Consider the following 16,822-nt stretch of genomic DNA (forward strand, 5'->3'; position numbering starts at 1 on the left):
CCTGGCAGCCTCGGGAACTGTTGCCAAGCGAATTGGAATCTTGGGCAGGTGACCCTTGTAGAGCAGTTAGGCCAGTGAGGAAGGAGATGGGGAGGAATGTTGAGCTAGTGAATGTTGAGCCTCTGCTAGGCTCTTGAATGTCAGGTTTCACCGAGAGCTAATATATGGCTGATCTATATTTGTATGTGCATATGTGTATGTTTGATTGGAAGCTCACAGCTTGTGTCCTCCCCACTTGTGATTCCACAGCAGCAGGGTACTTGCCAGCCTACTGGCTCCAATCTTGAACTAATGATCACTGCTATTGCGTGGCAATTCCCCCCCCCCAAGTTGGAGTAAATAAAGACACAGGACACCAGAATTTTAGGTCAATGGGCGAAAAATGGCCACAACTTTATTGGTTACAGGTAAGAGCGGTATTGGCTTTAGGCATTGGTCCTATCAGACTATCCAGCATAGAACCAGAAAGGGTTAACACCAACAGGGGGATCCCCTGAGATGCACATCCCTAGGCGCTCCCCGAGGGGACACCGCTCGGGAGCGCGCTTTAGGCCCGAGCCTCCATAGGTTTCGGACGAGGCAACGCCCCCCGGAATCCTTTATCGGACTACCCTTAAATATTTGGGGGAGGTGATGGCGCTCCTCCCCCGACTCATCAGCATAATAATACCCCTACCAATGCCTAACCGCCAAAACCAAACGCGTTGTGACGTTTTGCTACGAGGTAGGCGAAAAAACCAAATGGCTCCAAAAACAACGCCAATAAGCTAAGTGGAAAAACTCCTACCAGGCCCCTTGCGGCGACCAACCAAGGTCCATAGCAAAGTCAGAGGGAAACCTAGAGGGTGGGTGGGTGGGTAGGAAACCGCAGTTGGAACAAGGACGAAAAGGGGTGTTCCTGGGCCGCACCAACCTTAAATGTCCCTAGCCCCGCCCCTGCAGCCAGTGATTGGCTGGCCCAGGGTATGACGCGGCCCGAGGATTCCCCTAGTAGCGCGGGGCCGCAGCCAGCCCTGCGCGAATGATGGTGGGCGTGATCCCGCAACCCCCCCCCCTTATGTCGGGAGTGGCTTTCTCAGCACCACCCAGCTCATGAGTTTGAGTCACTCCATTTTAAAGCTGTTCGAACTGGCAGACATCATTATGTATTGTGGTAGCAGGTGTTATTCTTTTACAATGTGCTGTTTGAGGAAATACTCTCTTCTCCCCCCCCCCCAAGCCCTGAATCTCACAACAATCTCCTTAACTGGATTAATCTTATGAGAGAAGAAGGGACAACAACATATCTCTTGTTAGGATATTTCCGTTCCACCTTAAAAGGGAGCAGGCTTTGGGGAGTAACAGAGTCTGCGCATGTCCTGTTGACAGGATGTTTTTGTGCTTGCTGTTGTTTCCTTTCGATTTCAGACGGTCAGAGACGCTGACTGAGAATGGACGTGTTTTCTTTTGTTCTGTTCATGTTCTAAATAAAGTCTGTAAATATGCTCTTCTGCTCTTCTGCGGTGCAAGCTTTTGACTGTGCTTTCTGCTGAAAGAGGGTGCACCAGCCTAGGAATGTGGCTAGGAATTTCCAAAGGCTTTGTGCCCCTAACTGTTGGATCTGCGTGACTACGGGAGGCCGATGGACGTCCAGAACTCCGGCTTGGGGGCTCAGATGGACGTTATCTCCCTGGCAGTTTCCCAACATCTCTATCTGGCTTTTCTATGCCACACACCTTTTCATGCGCATCTATCATGATTCCCTGTTCCTTTCAGACCCATCATCCCAACATTTCTGAAGATAAGGCTCGCCTGTGGTCTGTAGAGACATGGGACTGAGATCAGAACATTCAGCTTTTAAAGTGGGCTCTAAAAATATGAGATTGAGGGACTGCAGCACATTGGGTTCCTTCCCATCACCTGCAAATGAAGAAACCCAAATAAGGAGTTGGTGCAGAGAAGCAAAACAGTTCAGATTATTCCATTTAAGGAACATTTCAGTCCGTGTCCACCGGAAGGAACAAGATTTCCCTTTGATCTGCCGAGAAGTGACTGGATCTATGCAGAAGCGCCATAAAGAGAACACTTTGTACAAAAATGCCCTCTTTAAGAACCTTTGCCAGCTTCGTGAACTGTTGCAAACATCCCATGGAGAACCGCAGTGCCAACCTGCTTTTAAAGGCTTGCTGAGTTCTCATCTCTCAGTTTTGCTGATCCTCCCCAGCGGCAGAGTCTTCCCACCTGTCTTCTTCCAAACATGAAGATCTTTTGCATCAGTTTATTTCTGGTCTCGGTGGTTCTCCTGGATGCATCTGGTGAGGAGCTATTCAAGGTGGACTTTGGGAAGAGCATTTGTCAAGGTTAAGGGTTCACCAAACAGTGGCTCCAAGGTGTGTCGGTGGAAGAGGCAGGGGTATAAATATTCTCCACGGACGTAAACCAAGCTAACAATTGTTTTCTCTCTCCCTTAGCAACTGCTCTACAACTCTGAGGATTATTTGGGGGAGAAATCTGATGAGGACTTAAAAAAAAAACCAATGCTATTCATGTCTTCAGGTTGAGAGAAAATGGGCTCCGCTCCCAACATTCCATATCTTACTTTTTAGGGGTGTGCACAGACCACAAGATGAAACTTGTATCTGTAGCTTTGGGGATATTTTCTGCACCTCTCCAAAAATCTACCTTTAATAGAGGGTTTCCTTTCTGTAGGCTATATGGTTCCAGCACTAAAGCGATGTATGGATGCTGACGGCTATTGTGCTAATGAGTTATGTCATCCAAGTGATACATTTATTCAGCTATGCTACAGAAGGAGGCCTTGTTGTCGAAGGTGAGAATATGCGGGCGGAGGGACAAAATGGGATATAAATAAAAAGTCTAGTATGTTGCCTTGACACTTTCCCCCTGAAAACCCACTCTTTCAGCAATTGGTGGGGAACCTAAATTGCTGTTGGTTTGATTCAGCATTAAATGTCAGGTTTTCCCAGGGGAAGCTGTGGGAACAAAAGGAAAGCACTCAGACATGGATGAGAAAAGTACAAACCAGAGCAAGGACTTCTGAGCTGGAGCAAGGACTTCTGAAGTTATTTGCAGTGCCTTGGTGATTCAGGTGTAAAGGGGGAAATCCTGCAGAGATGTGTCTGATCAAAACTATGCTTCTAACCTGACTGTATAAGTCAGAGGTTTTCAACCTTTTTGAGTCCATGGCTCGCTTGACCAACTACATTCTATCTGCTGCACCCCTGTGGGGCTGAGGAACCCAGTTGTGTCACCTGTTGCCTGCAGAGCTGGCAGCCTCTCACCCTTTTTTGAACACCCTCCCTTGTAGAGGCTTCCCTCAGCCTCCTTTCCTCTCCCCTCTCCTTGGGAGTCCTCTGGGCAGCTGCTGCTGCTGCCCCTGGTCTCTGAGCTCTACCCACCCCACACCAAAGAGAGGTGCCTCCTCACACTACCCCACAGGGGCCTGGGACTTGTCTATCCATTCCCAGCAGCAAGGACTGGTAGATTGGCTCGCTGTGCTCCCTTGCCCTCTTGGTTGCTTACTCTGAGGCCACCTCAGCTCCTGGCAACCAGCTCCAGAGGCGCCATTCACCTGGGGAGCTTGTATCCAGGGCTGCTACAACAACCAGCTGTGTAAGCCTTTGGGAGGCAGAGATGCTAGAGGGAATCAGAGGAGAGGAAAGAGGGACAGAGGCCAGTGTTGCCCACGGCACCCCTGACCATCATTCAAGGCCCCCTAGGGTACACCAGGACGAGGAGAAGGGGGACAGGACAGCTCCTTCAAAACTGATAAGTGCAGCTTGCAATGAGAGAGCATGGTTTTACAAGTGCTATCCAATCAGCATGTTCTGAGTGAGGGAAATAAAATACAGTGCTACCTCGGGTTAAGAACTTAATTCGTTCTGGAGGTCTGTTCTTAACCTGAAACTGTTCTTAACCTGAAGCACCACTTTAGCTAATGGGGCCTCCTGCTGCTGCCGCACCGCCGGAACACGATTTCTGTTCTCATCCTGAAGCAAAGTTCTTAACCCGAGGTAATATTTCTGGGTTAACGGAGTCTGTAACCTGAAGCGTATGTAACCCGAGGTACCACTGTAGTGATATAATACATACCCTCCAACTTTTCTCTGATGGAAATAGGGATGTCATTATTATTATTATTATTATTATTATTATTATTATTATTATTACCACACCACCCATCTGAATTATCCCAGCCACTCTGGGCAGCTTCTGACATATATAAAAACATAATAAAACCTTAAATGTTTAAAAGCTTCCCTGTGCAGACAGCTTTCAGGTGCCTTTTAAAGGTTGTGTAGTTACTTATCTCCTTGGCTTGAGGGCAGCGGCGGAGCAAGCCGATTGGGCGCCTGGGGTGGTACACGTGCCCTTCACCCAGTGGCGTAGCGTGGGTTGTTAGCACCCGGGGCAAGGCAAGTAATTTGCGCCCCCTAACCCCTAACCTGCCGCTGCTGCCAGCTTCTTCTTGCTGCTGCCTGGTCTGGTCTGGTGTGGTTCTCTCCCGCGCTCAGGGCTGCGCTGGGCGGCCACTGCACTGTCCCTCCCCCAGATAGTCCCTCGCTCTCTCTCCGCACCGCATGCCTGGCACCCACCCCCTCCACAGTGGGCGGCGACCCAGCGGCTCGGATCGGATTCGCACAGCCAGCACTGCAGTGAGAGAGAGAGAGTGAGCCAGGTAGGGGCAGAGAGCTGTGAGCGCGCCCCCCCCCAGATGTTGCGCCCGGTGCGGCCGGGCCCCCCTGCACCCCCCACGCTACGCCACTGCCTTCACCCAGGGTCAGGGCCAGCTGGGGCAGGATGCTCCATGGGGCCTCTGAGGAGTTTGCCTGCCTCTGCCCACTCAGCCACCCTACAGCTGAGGGGGAGGCAGTGGGCGGACCATTTTGTCAGCATGGAGCCTGTGCACACCCAAGCTAGACATGTTCAGGCGTGCTGCAGGCCCCGCGGTGAGTACCGCCTGGCATTTTGTCACACCCCCCCCAGTTGTGACACCCAGGATGGACCACCCACAATGCACCCCCTTCCTCCACCCCTGCTTGAGGAAAGCGTAACTCCATTCTCTCCAACATTTATCCAGTGAAAAGAGGGACATCATAAGGAAATGCAGGACATTCCGGGATCAAATCAGAAACTGGGATGGCTTCTGTAAATCCAGGACTGTCTCTGGAAAATAGGGACACTTGGAAGGTCTGGTAATATAACTGCTTTGCTTTCCAGCACTTCTTGCTCTTTGCATATGAGAATCTTCATTGTAATGGTAGTACTCTGTGACAGTTCACATTTATTTCCATGAGTTTTGTGCAGCTGAGGTTCTCAGCACTGTGTGCTGGCCTCTCTAAAGAGTTAACAAGTCTGTGTTCTTAATATCCACCTGTTTATAAGGGTACCCCTCCTTTCCCTGAAACACCTGCTGTGTGTTATGCTTATCTTCTTCCATCTCAGCAGGTCCCCAGGCTGTCATTGCAAAACATGTCCCCGGGAACAATTTGTGCCGTGGGGATTTTACTGAAGTTGGCTTAAGGTAAAAATAAGCAGAATGGGCACGAGAGGAAACTTTTTAGAAGGAAGTAAAATGTCCTTGATACCAGGGGAAAGGGGAGATATATCCAACCCAGGGAACCGAAAGTGGGAGTCCAAGCATAGTTTGGGGTGGCCTAGTGAGAAGATCCAGAATGCTGTTTTCCATCATTCCAGTCTTCATTATATACATCAGGTTAATTCAAAGAAACTAGTCTGTGGGCTGCTGAATCCGGAATGGAAGCAGCTAGACACAAGAGAAGAGTACAGTAAATCTGGTCCAATTTGTTAATGAGATAATGACTTGGATGTCTAAAAGTTAATCCATATTTTTTTAAGGTCAGTAACTAATCAGGTCTAATCTCTAGGGTTTGGCACATGTCTGATGGCACCAAGAAGTAAGTCCCATCAAATGTAAATACCTGGGAAAGTAGGCAAATCATAGCACTGCTGGCCTCCCACTTTGGGTTTCTAGGGAGAAGGTGAAAAGATAGACCCAAAGGAGACAAAGCCATCTATTTTCCATAAGGTCCATCGCCACCCTTCTCTCCAATTCTGAAGCAACCCTTTTCTTGTTGTCTCCATCTGGTCTCACTATATTCTCCCTGTCTTTTTCTTCTTCTTCTAGAAAAGACGACATCGAAGTAGAAATCATTCCAGGTATAATGAATCTGTGTATACATGTAGTGGGAATGGCAATGATCCAAAACTGAACGTAGGGTGGAGTCTGATTGAGAGCAGTTTTCTATAAGGCAAATCCAGATGCATAACTGGAATACATAAATATACATTGGACACAGTTTCAAATTGTTTACAAGCAGAAAGTTCCAAATACATAAATCCATAATATCCATATCCATAATAATGAGAATGAGAGAGAGAGAGAGAGAGAAGATTGGAGGGTGGGGATAGACACTGGGCAACATGATACAAACTCCCAAATGAAAATAAAATGCAGTGTTAACACAATCACTTCCACAGTATCACCCTCACCATCCATTCACACAATCAGAACTATTAAGCACCTTGTGCAATATTTTGACCAACCAACCAACCACTCATGCTTAAATCAAGCACACTCAAGAACATGAAAACCAGCAAGAAGTTATGACTTCCAAGTATTTGACAATGGCAGCAACAAAAACGGCTCTCTGCTGAAATGAGGTTTCTGGGCTTAGGACAGGGGTTGGCAACCTAAGACCCATGGGCCAGAAGCAGCCCACGGAGGCCATTTAACCAGCCCCCGAGCCGCCCCCGAACCGAGCTGGCCACTAGGCAAGTCCATGCTGTGCCAATTTAGCGCAGTGCAGCGCAGGAACTCTCTTCTGCGGCTCTGGAAATCGCTTCTGCACATGCCCAGACTCCGAAAATCATGCCTGCACAGTCACAATTTTCGGAGTCTGGGCATGTGCAGAAGCAATTTCCGGTGCCGTGGACATGCGCAGACGCGATTTCTGGCATCGCGCTGCGCCGGTCCGGCCCACGGAGGATCTCCTTGGGAGTGATCCAGCCCATGCCCAGTAAGCCTTGCCAACCCCTGGCTTAGGATCTTTAAACTCTTAACAGTGTGTCCTTGGCATCTGAGTCTGGTTTGTGGATCGTGGGGTTCTAGTAAAAATGAAAGCAGTTCCCGTAAGCCTGATTTCTTCCCAAACCTGCTTTAATGGCTTTAGGGGGTGGGGTGGGAACGTTCTTCTGTTTTGTTCTTCTGCCTTTTCTGAGGAGTGGAAAATGGGAAGAGGTTGCCACTAATGCTCAGGCAGAGGGGCCCACCCACAGCAAGTGATAGAATGGGGGTGCTACATCTACAGCCATGCCCCACAGAGAGTGCATATTACTACATTGTAGTTGCCTGACAATCCGCATCCCTAACACAAGCCTTGTCTGTAATCCTCAAGAGATTTGGTGGGTGCGGAATCAAGAGTGCTCTAAAGATCATTATATTCAAAGCTAATGTCTCAGCTGTACCAACAGGGGACATCATACGGGTCTGTTAAATGGACAGAGCATTCTTGTATTCTGAACCGAGGAGAGCTTGAAGGTAATGTTTGTTTCAGGATTGGAAAGGTTAGTTTATGTCAGCCTTCCTCCCCAAGCTGTTGCCTTCCAAATATTTGGGACTAACAATTCCCATTAGACCCAGCCAGCAGTTGGCGAAGACTGGTTTATTGATCCATGCAAGAAGTTATTTTCCAGGCTGATGCATCTGCAAACAAATAAGTGAAGGAAGATAAACCAGTCCATGAAACAGATCTCTGAGTCCCTCTGCCTGTACAGCTTATAAACATTACTGAGTATTGTGCTTTTCAGTGCTCAGGGTGCTTTAATTATTGTTAACAGACTCAGCTTTCACAACAGCTGTTGCAGGTAGACTAGGTCATACTTAGATCTGTCCCTCTGTCAGTATGAAGCTAAGATATTGCCAGCACAAGGTTCGTTCTGTAGCACCCTGCTTGTGGTTAACGCTTAGCTGGAATGAAATATTCAACGCAGCAATAGAGAAATTAAAATAATTATTTATTTGTCAGACAAATAAATGAGAGGCACAGTGGTATATGGTTACCAAGCTCTGGCCTGGCCTCCTGCCATTATGGCCAGCACTTATATTCCCTTAATCCAGCCCCCTTTGCTCCTCCTGTGGCTACCTCTGTCCAATCAGCCTGGTTGAATTTCCTATTGGCTGATTGCTAGAACCAATCCTAGAAGATACACCCATATCCTCCTGTCCTTATATGGAACACAAAGAGCTATATATTGTTACATCTATAAATGACAAATAAGTAGTAATATATCTTACATGTGTCTCAACAAGGCATCTTAATTACCAGCTCACCTCTTGCCCTCCTTGCCCTATTGCCTTCTAAAACAAATGGTTAATCTTAAATTTTTATCTTAAACATATGTCAAGGATCTTGAGTTTCACATCAACATTGAAAGATCTCCTTCATTTGAAGGTTTCTAAACAAATGTCTGACAACTAATATATCAGGACTGCTCAGATGGCGTCTTTCCGTCTGGCAGGGCTAGGCTGGTGGCTGACTTAATTTAACTCTTACAACTATATGAAATCTAGCATTTCTTAAATCCTTTGCATCATTACATTTAAGACAATATATTTAATACATAACATAGGTAGCCTTTTAAAAGGAATAAGGCCTTTGTAAAGTAGAAAAGGAACTCAGTAAAAAGGAACACAGTAAAAAACCGCTTTAAAAGAAGCCTCTCCAGTTTACATTCCCCCCCCCCTTCTCCAGCCAGCTGCTTTTCCCATTAGCTCTTCCCAACATTTATTGCCCTTTAACTCTCTTCAGTTTAAGAAAGAAACAGTTTAAAAAGACTTCCCAAAAAATGCTTTCTTTCTGCCAGCCAGATGCTTCTCCATTTGGTCTTTAACCTTGGAAAGAAGATCTGGCTCATTTTACTGGGAGGCACATTGGCATTATTTTACTATTTACTCATTCCTAATTATTTATTTCTGCCTTTTTTATCTTCTGTAACATATAGGGTCAGTGTCCTCACTCAGTCTGTAATTCCAGCTTTTACGACTTTGAGAATTGTTTTCTGCTATCAATCAACGGGGCCCTTGTCTAGGAGAATAAACATTACCAAGGTTGTAAACTGCTGGCTTGAAACTTTTGAAAATCTAAGCTCTCTCTTTAATATACAAGTCCTGATCAAACATTAATAAAATGCAGGCTTATGCCTGATGCCTCAGTTCAAAATAGCCTGCAGCCGACCACAGGTCTGAAACCAGTGAAAAGCAGCTCCTACACAGGAACCTAAGGAATCCCAAATGTTAGAGTTAGATTAGCTGGTACTGCATTTACAGATGCAAGACCTGTGCTCAGTTTCCACCCCTGTGTACCTGTTTAAAGGTTTTGAAATATTTAATAGTAAAGACGAATGTGACATTGTTGGAGGGGTCTGCCATTTGAACACCTACAACCCTGGGAAGTGCTGGAGTCTTCGTTATATACCGCTCGGATATTGCATCCCAAAAGGTGTTTGCTGTAAAAGGTGAGTATGAAGGCTTACTCCCCATAAAATAAAAATTCATTGATTTGAACGTGGAATGATTCGCATACTCTTGCCTGGAGTTAAGGATGGGGGTGAATTTAATTCAGTTCACATTTAAAGTGAGCTTACCTAAATCGTGCTTTCCAAATGCGAAAACTATGAACACATTTCTGCTCAGCAAAATGTGGGGATCCTGCTGATACCTATCTCCTGTGTGGGGGTGCTGCTGTTTTGTCAACTTAGTGATCAGAGAATGAATTTGCTACTTGTATTACTGATACCTACACCATGACTGAGAGTTTTGAAATTAGAACGGGATGGGTGAATTGTACATGTGGATGTTAACTCGGAATGTCAAAACCTCTAACTTTTAGGCCAGACAGCTCCTTGCCAGAAAACCTTCACCTTATATATTAAGGCCAGCCGGACTGCCTCAAGGACTTTTCACCATCTGAAGTAACTAAATGGAGTATTTGCAAAGTAATAAATGCAATGTAGTTGTGCTAATGCAAAACACTCTCTCTTTTTATTTGAAAGAGGTGGGTAGAGAAAATCGTACTTTTATCCAGAAAACCAGTTTGAACAAAAATGTCTAATGCACAGGTGAGGAATCTTTGGCCCACCAGTTGTTGATGCCATTCCGTTATGTCTGGGGGGGTTACAACTTCCAACCCCTCTGTGGTCTCATTGAGAGTTGCCCTGATTTAGGCCTTATTTTTGCAATTAATGGGGGGCCGAAACCTTTCCCCAAAGTTGCCCCAAGAAAACAGCTACCATCACAATAACAGCAGTGGTCAAGTTATCACAGTCTAGAAACAAGAATCGCCATTTGCTAACTGGACCAAAGACACTCCTAACAACTAAGATCACCTAAGCATGTTACGTGTCTGTCATATAACCAAGAGAATCCACAACAGATGATCAAATGATGTTATACAGATGTTACTGGAACTGTTCTGTAAACATTGCAAACTATTTCCAAGCATGAATCACCCAACAATTCAAGTACCAATTCCTTATAACGAAGTGACTTTTTGACACATACCCCTCTTTTTAAAAAAGGCAGTCAAACTAGTCTTAAGTGCACACACTCTCCATATGTTCCATATGTTTGCATTATGGCCCAAGCAATGGAAGTCACCGACATTGTTTTGAACCGTAGCACGTTCACATCTTGAAACTGGATTTAGAACGTATTCTGAATTATAGGCTGTCCTAAGCCAAATTGGAACCTTACTTGTGTGAAGCCCTTTAACTGGGCAAATTGTGTTTATTTGTCCAGGTGTCTGATCTGAAGGTGATCTGGGAAGGGGAATAAGAGTGCTGACTGCATGGGTCGTCTCCATGCCTACCTGTGGCATGCAGCAAAAATGGCTGCATGGAAAGGGTTACTCATATTCTTAATCAGGGCAGAGAATAGTGAAAGGACTAGTCAAAGGCGATTCAGAGCAAAGGCCCATTGTTATCCATGGAATTTCCTTGTCTTGTGTAATACCTGTATTACTTCAGCAAGCAAAATAGTACAGTCTCAGAGTTGTCAGATCAAGGCCTCATTTCCATGCTTGTGAGCCAGCATGGTGTAGTGGTTAAGAACGGTGGACTCGTAATCTGGTGAACCGGGTTCGCTTCCCCGCTCCTCCACATGCAGCTGCTGGGTGACCTTGGGCTAGTCACACTTCTCTGAAGTCTCTCAGCCCCGCTCACCTCACAGAGTGTTTGTTGTGGGGGAGGAAGGGAAAAGGAGATTGTTAGCCGCTTTGAGACTCCTTCAGGTAGTGATAAAGCGGTATATAAAATCCAAACTCTTCTTCTTCTTCTTCTTCTTCCACCAGATGTAGTATGAGCTGTTTTGTCACACTCCACAACAGCCACTCCACAATCCTGAGCATGGTCACCTCACCTTATTAACAGCTGTCCTCCAAAAACTAGCAGCAACAGTTTCTCAGTAGTTGTTCCTCATCTCCTCTGTTTCTGGCTTAACTGCCCTCCAAGTGTCACTCTCCCTACATTCTGACCCCCTTGGCAATGGTTGTCAAGGCTGCCCAAAACTACTTCCCTTTACTCGTTACAATATTATTCATTCCCTGTTTTCCCCAGGCAAAACAACATGAATAGATAACCTCATCTGCCACACACTATCCCTTCTCAGATGGAGAATGGCTAGAGGAGGAGCCTTTTCTGGATTACCACCCACTAGCAACAATTCATTTTGTGAAAAATTGTGAAAAATTACTGAGGGGCAGGGAGATAGAGATGTGCACATCATTCCCAGAGGGGTGAGAAGAATGGGTTTTCCTGGGGAAAGCAGGGGGCAAGGGCAAAACTGCTCAGACACATGCTTTCTAGGCACAGGAGAAATGACGAGGGCAGTATTGACGAGGGCCTGCTCGTCACAAAATAAATCAGTCTCACACCAGGATGCTTTTTTTGTAAAGGGTCTAACAGCTTCAGGAGAGAGAGAGAAAAAAGGCCCCTCTGGAGCTGCAGCCCAACATTTTTATTAAGAACAGTACAACAGTGTATCAACCATTATGCAAGACAAACACCATATATGGGGATCACCCCATTATCAAGCCATACAATAAGAACCAATCACCTTCCTTGCATGAGGCGATCACGCGCTCATCATGCCTAACACAGCCTGCAGTATCAAAAGGTCAAACTATAGTAAATTTCCATCCTGGCATCCATCTTGTCATGTAGGTACAAACAACCATTTTCCTACATGCCCTCTTTTCTTATTTGTTTTATGAAAAGTAAAAAATAAAATTTAACAAAACCTAATCAGAATCATTTGTTTCATTTCCTAAACGCTGATATCTTGCAATATAAATTCCTCTTGTGACTCCAGTAGTAGGTCTTGGACGATACCACCATGTACTACATTGAGCAAACAAAGAGGGTAGGCATTGAATGCAGCAGCACAACACAATGAATCCTGCAACAAGCAAAATTACAATTAGTAAATTTTTTCTTAACCATACTCTATTAGGCAACCAGGAAGACAACCATTCCCATGGATCAAAACCTTCGGGAGGATTCAAAGGATTGTGGGTTATCATTTGTTCCATATAATCAATAGTAGCAGAAATATTGGCCGATTGATCAGATACATACATACAACAATGGGAATGAATTAAAGCACAAACTCCACCTTTGGAAGCAAGGATTACATCTAAAGCATAACGATTTTCAAGAGTCACATCTCTCATTTCTGACATTTCTTTGTTAATTAATTTTAAAGCCAAGATAGTAGAATTAAACAAGGCTTCAGTCCAATTAGCCAATTTGTGCAAATCACGGTAATTCATGCCTGCACCTAAAGAGGGCAGGAGAGATCTAGAGACGGCTGTCCCTGTATATCGAGAGATAGGTGATCGCACTTCCCTTTTGTTACGCAAACGAACCGCTGGGAGCTTGTCCAATTTATAGACCAAGGGTATGACTATTCCTAAAGTGCACGTTCCAGAAAAGGCAAAGGGGATATCTTTGTAGGCTCTAGTACCACAAAATAACCATAAATCAGATTGAAGCAAACATGTAGATTTTCTGCTTCTCTTCATCCAATCAAACCAAACATAAAAATCTCTACACATAGCCTGTTGTTCATAAGTCATGTTGGTCGTGACATTATTAACTAAAACTTTTGGCCTACCACTCATAGTGGTAACATTAAGAAAACAAGAAGATCCATTAACATACTCATAGGTCCAATTGCAATATGGATAATGACCTAAAAACTTACTACTATTATGGTTGAAAAGAAAACAATAAGATGCCATTTCTACAAGTGACAAAAACACAGGGGGTGAACTAGTACGATTATCTTTCATATTATTACTAATCTTATATGAAGCATTTACAGGAATACCATGCAATAATATGCCAGATCTTTTTGATTGAGGAGGAATATGCATACACACCCAACATTCGGAAAGATTAAGTATAGAAGCAAAATGATTTATGTCCCTAACATACGTATTGTTGGTCCAAATCTGATGATAAAGTTCAGGTCTCTGGGTCTTCTGCAAAAGAGCAGCACGACGAAAGCGGTGCTTCACAACGTCCACAGAGGGATGATTGGTAGTCATGGTGACTTCCCAGGAGGGAGGAGTGCCAATGCGGTAGGGACGAAGATGACCTTTCAACGTGCCAGGAAACACTGGAACAGCTGCGGAAGGTGACTCTGTCCAGGGCGCATCAATATGGCGATGTCTCCAGCTGCGATGTGGATTGAAGTCAGGTGGGAGGTCATCACTGGCAGACAGTGTAAAATACGGTTTCAAGGTGTTGGTGTCTCCTTGGGCGAGGACGAGGCAACAGAAGAGCGCCAAGGTCGAACGCACCGAGCTGGAACCCATCGTGTTTCTCCGTCCACGTCAATGGCAGCGAATCCGCGACCCCAGGAAATCAAGGAAGTTGGACCCTTCCACTGTGGATCTGGAAGCAACCTGTAAGACACTAAAGGGCGTTGCAATACTTCTTCCTTCCTGAAATGAAGTTCAGCAGGGGTAAAATTCTTATTGTGAGGGTACAACAGATGATTTAAGGTAAACAACACTTGATGCACAATATTAGGTATTTCAGAAGCAGTAGCTGAGCGGCCTCCCAATTGCTTGTTGAGAAGGGTCTTAAAAGTCAAGTGGGCACGCTCGACGATTGCTTGTCCTGTAGAATTGAATGGAATACCATGAGTCAACCTTATGTCCCACAAAGAACAAAAATCAGAAAAGGCCTGAGAAATATATGCAGGACCGTTGTCAGTTTTTAAAGTATAGGGCTTTCCCATGACAGCAAAACAACGCATTAAATGTAACTGTGCCATGGAAAGAGAAGGGATCCTGTCCACCATACATCTGCGGAGATGGTTGTTCACGGTTGTTAGAGCAGAAAACCGTGGAGACAGAGTGGAGGTGGGCAGGTCCAAGTGACTCTTTATCCAATTCCTGTCTGCTGGTTTTGTTGATGCTGCTGGTTTTGTTGTTGTTGATGATTTTGTTGAGGCGCGGCGGAGCGGCACTGGTTGGCCCAGTGGAAACCCTTCTTACAAATAGGGCACTTTGTGCTAGGGCGACGTTGCTGCGTGGTGGATCTGCACTGCGCACGAAAATGTCCCATTTTTCCGCAACCAAAACAAGTTTTGTCCTTGGCAGGATTCTGGGATACTGTAGAGGATAGAGCAGTGGCTAAAAGACGAGCCTTGTGTGTTTCAGTGCCCACTGATTGGCAGGCTTTAAGCATGTCCGCAATGGCAATATTTGGTGTTGTCATCAAAGGGCGCAGCGCTTGCTTACAGTCCTCATTTGCATTATCAAACGCGAGCTGGCGGACGATCACTTCTTGGGCTGCCACGTCCTGAACTGGCCGCTTGAGGGTGTTATACAAACGATCGACAAATTGTCCATAGGGCTCTGCAGGGCCTTGTCGGACGCTGCCCCAACGGCCATCACGCTCGGTCTTTTCATCAGGCACGGCGGACAGGGCCTCCTGAGCAGCAGCAGTAGTGGCTTCCCAATACATGGGATCAAGGGCTAGCTGCTGGGCGATGGTAAAAAAATTGCCTTCGCCAGTTAAGCCATTGAGAACATCTGAATGAGTTAACATAACTGGAGCTAGGGGAGCAGCGGCAGCGCTGGCAGCAGCAATCGCGGCTTGATGGGCGGCCTGAGCAGCATTGTTGAGATTATTACGAATGCCGTCGACGCGACGTTGGCAAGCCCAGTGCCAGGCTTGTACAAACAAAATCATTTGATGAGGTTGCATAACAGTACGTGCCAACAATTTAATATCTTCTGGTATCAGATTCTGTTGAAACAGAGTGCCAAACAATCCAAGAGTGTATGGAGAATGTAGGCCATTGTCCCGAACAGAAGAGTAAAGTTCTTTTATGAATCTCAAATCAAACTGCTCGTGCCGGGCTGGGCCTCCCCCCGGGGCGCCAGGAACAATCACAGGAAAAAGATTTGGGGTGGCAGAATCAAAAGGCAGCAGCGGAGCAGCGGCACGGAGAGATTCTTGAAAAGGAGTGGTAGAGGGCTGTGCAGAAAGCGAAGAAGGTGGTGGAGGTAGCGGTGGGACAGGAGGAGCCGAAGGGGAATGAGTCAGCGGTGCAGAAGGTACATAGACCGAAAAAAAAATCACAGGGATCCACAAAGGATGAAAAGGAGCGAAAAAAGGGAGCACCCACCGGGATCCTAGGAGAGGATGAGTGGTACCTGAAGCCCTGGCCGGGCGTGGTGGACGCTGAGAGGGCCGCAGCGACGCGAAGTCCGAAATCAGTCGAAGTCCAAAGGAAAGGGAGCGCTCACCGGGATCCGAAGCGGATGAAAGACGCGTGGCGAGCGCTGAACGATGAGGAACAACGTAGAGTCCAAGGGTAGTCACACGGGGCACCAAATGACGAGGGCAGTATTGACGAGGGCCTGCTCGTCACAAAATAAATCAGTCTCACACCAGGATGCTTTTTTTGTAAAGGGTCTAACAGCTTCAGGAGAGAGAGAGAAAAAAGGCCCCTCTGGAGCTGCAGCCCAACATTTTTATTAAGAACAGTACAACAGTGTATCAACCATTATGCAAGACAAACACCATATATGGGGATCACCCCATTATCAAGCCATACAATAAGAACCAATCACCTTCCTTGCATGAGGCGATCACGCGCTCATCATGCCTAACACAGCCTGCAGTATCAAAAGGTCAAACTATAGTAAATTTCCATCCTGGCATCCATCTTGTCATGTAGGTACAAACAACCATTTTCCTACACAAGTCTGGGTGAGCCCTAATATTACTACAACTCTATACTGCCTTAGTCAAGCCCTGGCTGTGTCCAGTTTGGGGCACCACAGTTTAAGAAGGATATTGACACAATGGGACATGTAGAGAGGGCATCAACCAAGATGGTCAAGGGCCCGGAAACCAAGCCTTATGGGGGAGTTGGCTATGTTTAGAGTGAAAGTCAGAAGACTGAGAGGTGATACGTAAGGTAAAGGTAAAGGTAAAGGTAAAGGGACTCCTGACCATTAGGTCCAGTTGTGACTGACTCTGGGATTGCGGTGCTCATCTCGCTTTATTGGCCGAGGAAGCCAGCGTACAGCTTCCGGGTCATGTGGCCAGCATGACTAAGCCACTTCTGGCGAGCCAGAGCAGCACACGGAAATGCTGTTTACCTTCCCGTCGGAGCGGTACCTATTTATCTACTTGCACTTTGATGTGCTTTCAAACTGCTAGGTTGGCAGGAGCAGGGACTGAGCAACGGGAGCTCACCCCGTCGCGGGGATTCGAA

General features: G+C 46.2%; 1 protein-coding gene and 1 long non-coding RNA gene across 3 annotated transcripts; one reads left to right on the forward strand and one right to left on the reverse strand.

Annotated features, from left to right (window-relative positions):
* Positions 1–2,667: 2,667 nt before the first annotated feature.
* Positions 2,668–10,051, forward strand: LOC309529637 (uncharacterized protein). 2 transcript variants are annotated; one of them, XM_082218057.1, is made up of 4 exons: positions 2,668–2,809; positions 6,149–6,180; positions 9,396–9,537; positions 9,912–10,051. In XM_082218057.1, exons 1-4 carry the CDS (start codon positions 2,694–2,696, stop codon positions 9,952–9,954), a joined length of 333 nt encoding a protein of 110 aa, XP_082074183.1. In that variant the 5' UTR covers positions 2,668–2,693; the 3' UTR covers positions 9,955–10,051. The 2 variants fall into 2 exon arrangements, 1 of the variants encoding a protein (XP_082074183.1); XR_014218225.1 differs by lacking the exon at positions 6,149–6,180 and having other exon boundaries at positions 2,669–2,809; positions 9,369–9,537.
* Positions 10,052–12,013: 1,962 nt separating this feature from the next.
* LOC309530030 lies at positions 12,014–14,111 on the reverse strand. Its single transcript, XR_014218594.1, has 2 exons — positions 13,358–14,111; positions 12,014–13,284 (listed from the first exon to the last, which is right to left on the reverse strand). It is a non-coding gene; the product is annotated as an uncharacterized lncRNA (long non-coding RNA).
* Positions 14,112–16,822: the final 2,711 nt, after the last annotated feature.

The sequence above is a fragment of the Podarcis vaucheri genome, assembly GCF_965113315.1.
Source record: "Podarcis vaucheri genome assembly, chromosome: 3".
NCBI classification, from domain to species: Eukaryota; Metazoa; Chordata; class Lepidosauria; order Squamata; family Lacertidae; genus Podarcis; species Podarcis vaucheri.

Bases quoted from the DNA above. Each gene is read 5' to 3' on its own strand.
- LOC309529637 (XM_082218057.1), top strand. From the start codon at position 2,694: ATGGTTCCAGCACTAAAGCGATGTATGGATGCTGACGGCTATTGTGCT. The intron at 2,810-6,148 runs GTGAGAATATGC...TTCTTCTTCTAG, and splicing joins AGGAGGCCTTGTTGTCGAAG to AAAAGACGACATCGAAGTAG. The intron at 9,538-9,911 runs GTGAGTATGAAG...TCTAACTTTTAG, and splicing joins AAAGGTGTTTGCTGTAAAAG to GCCAGACAGCTCCTTGCCAG.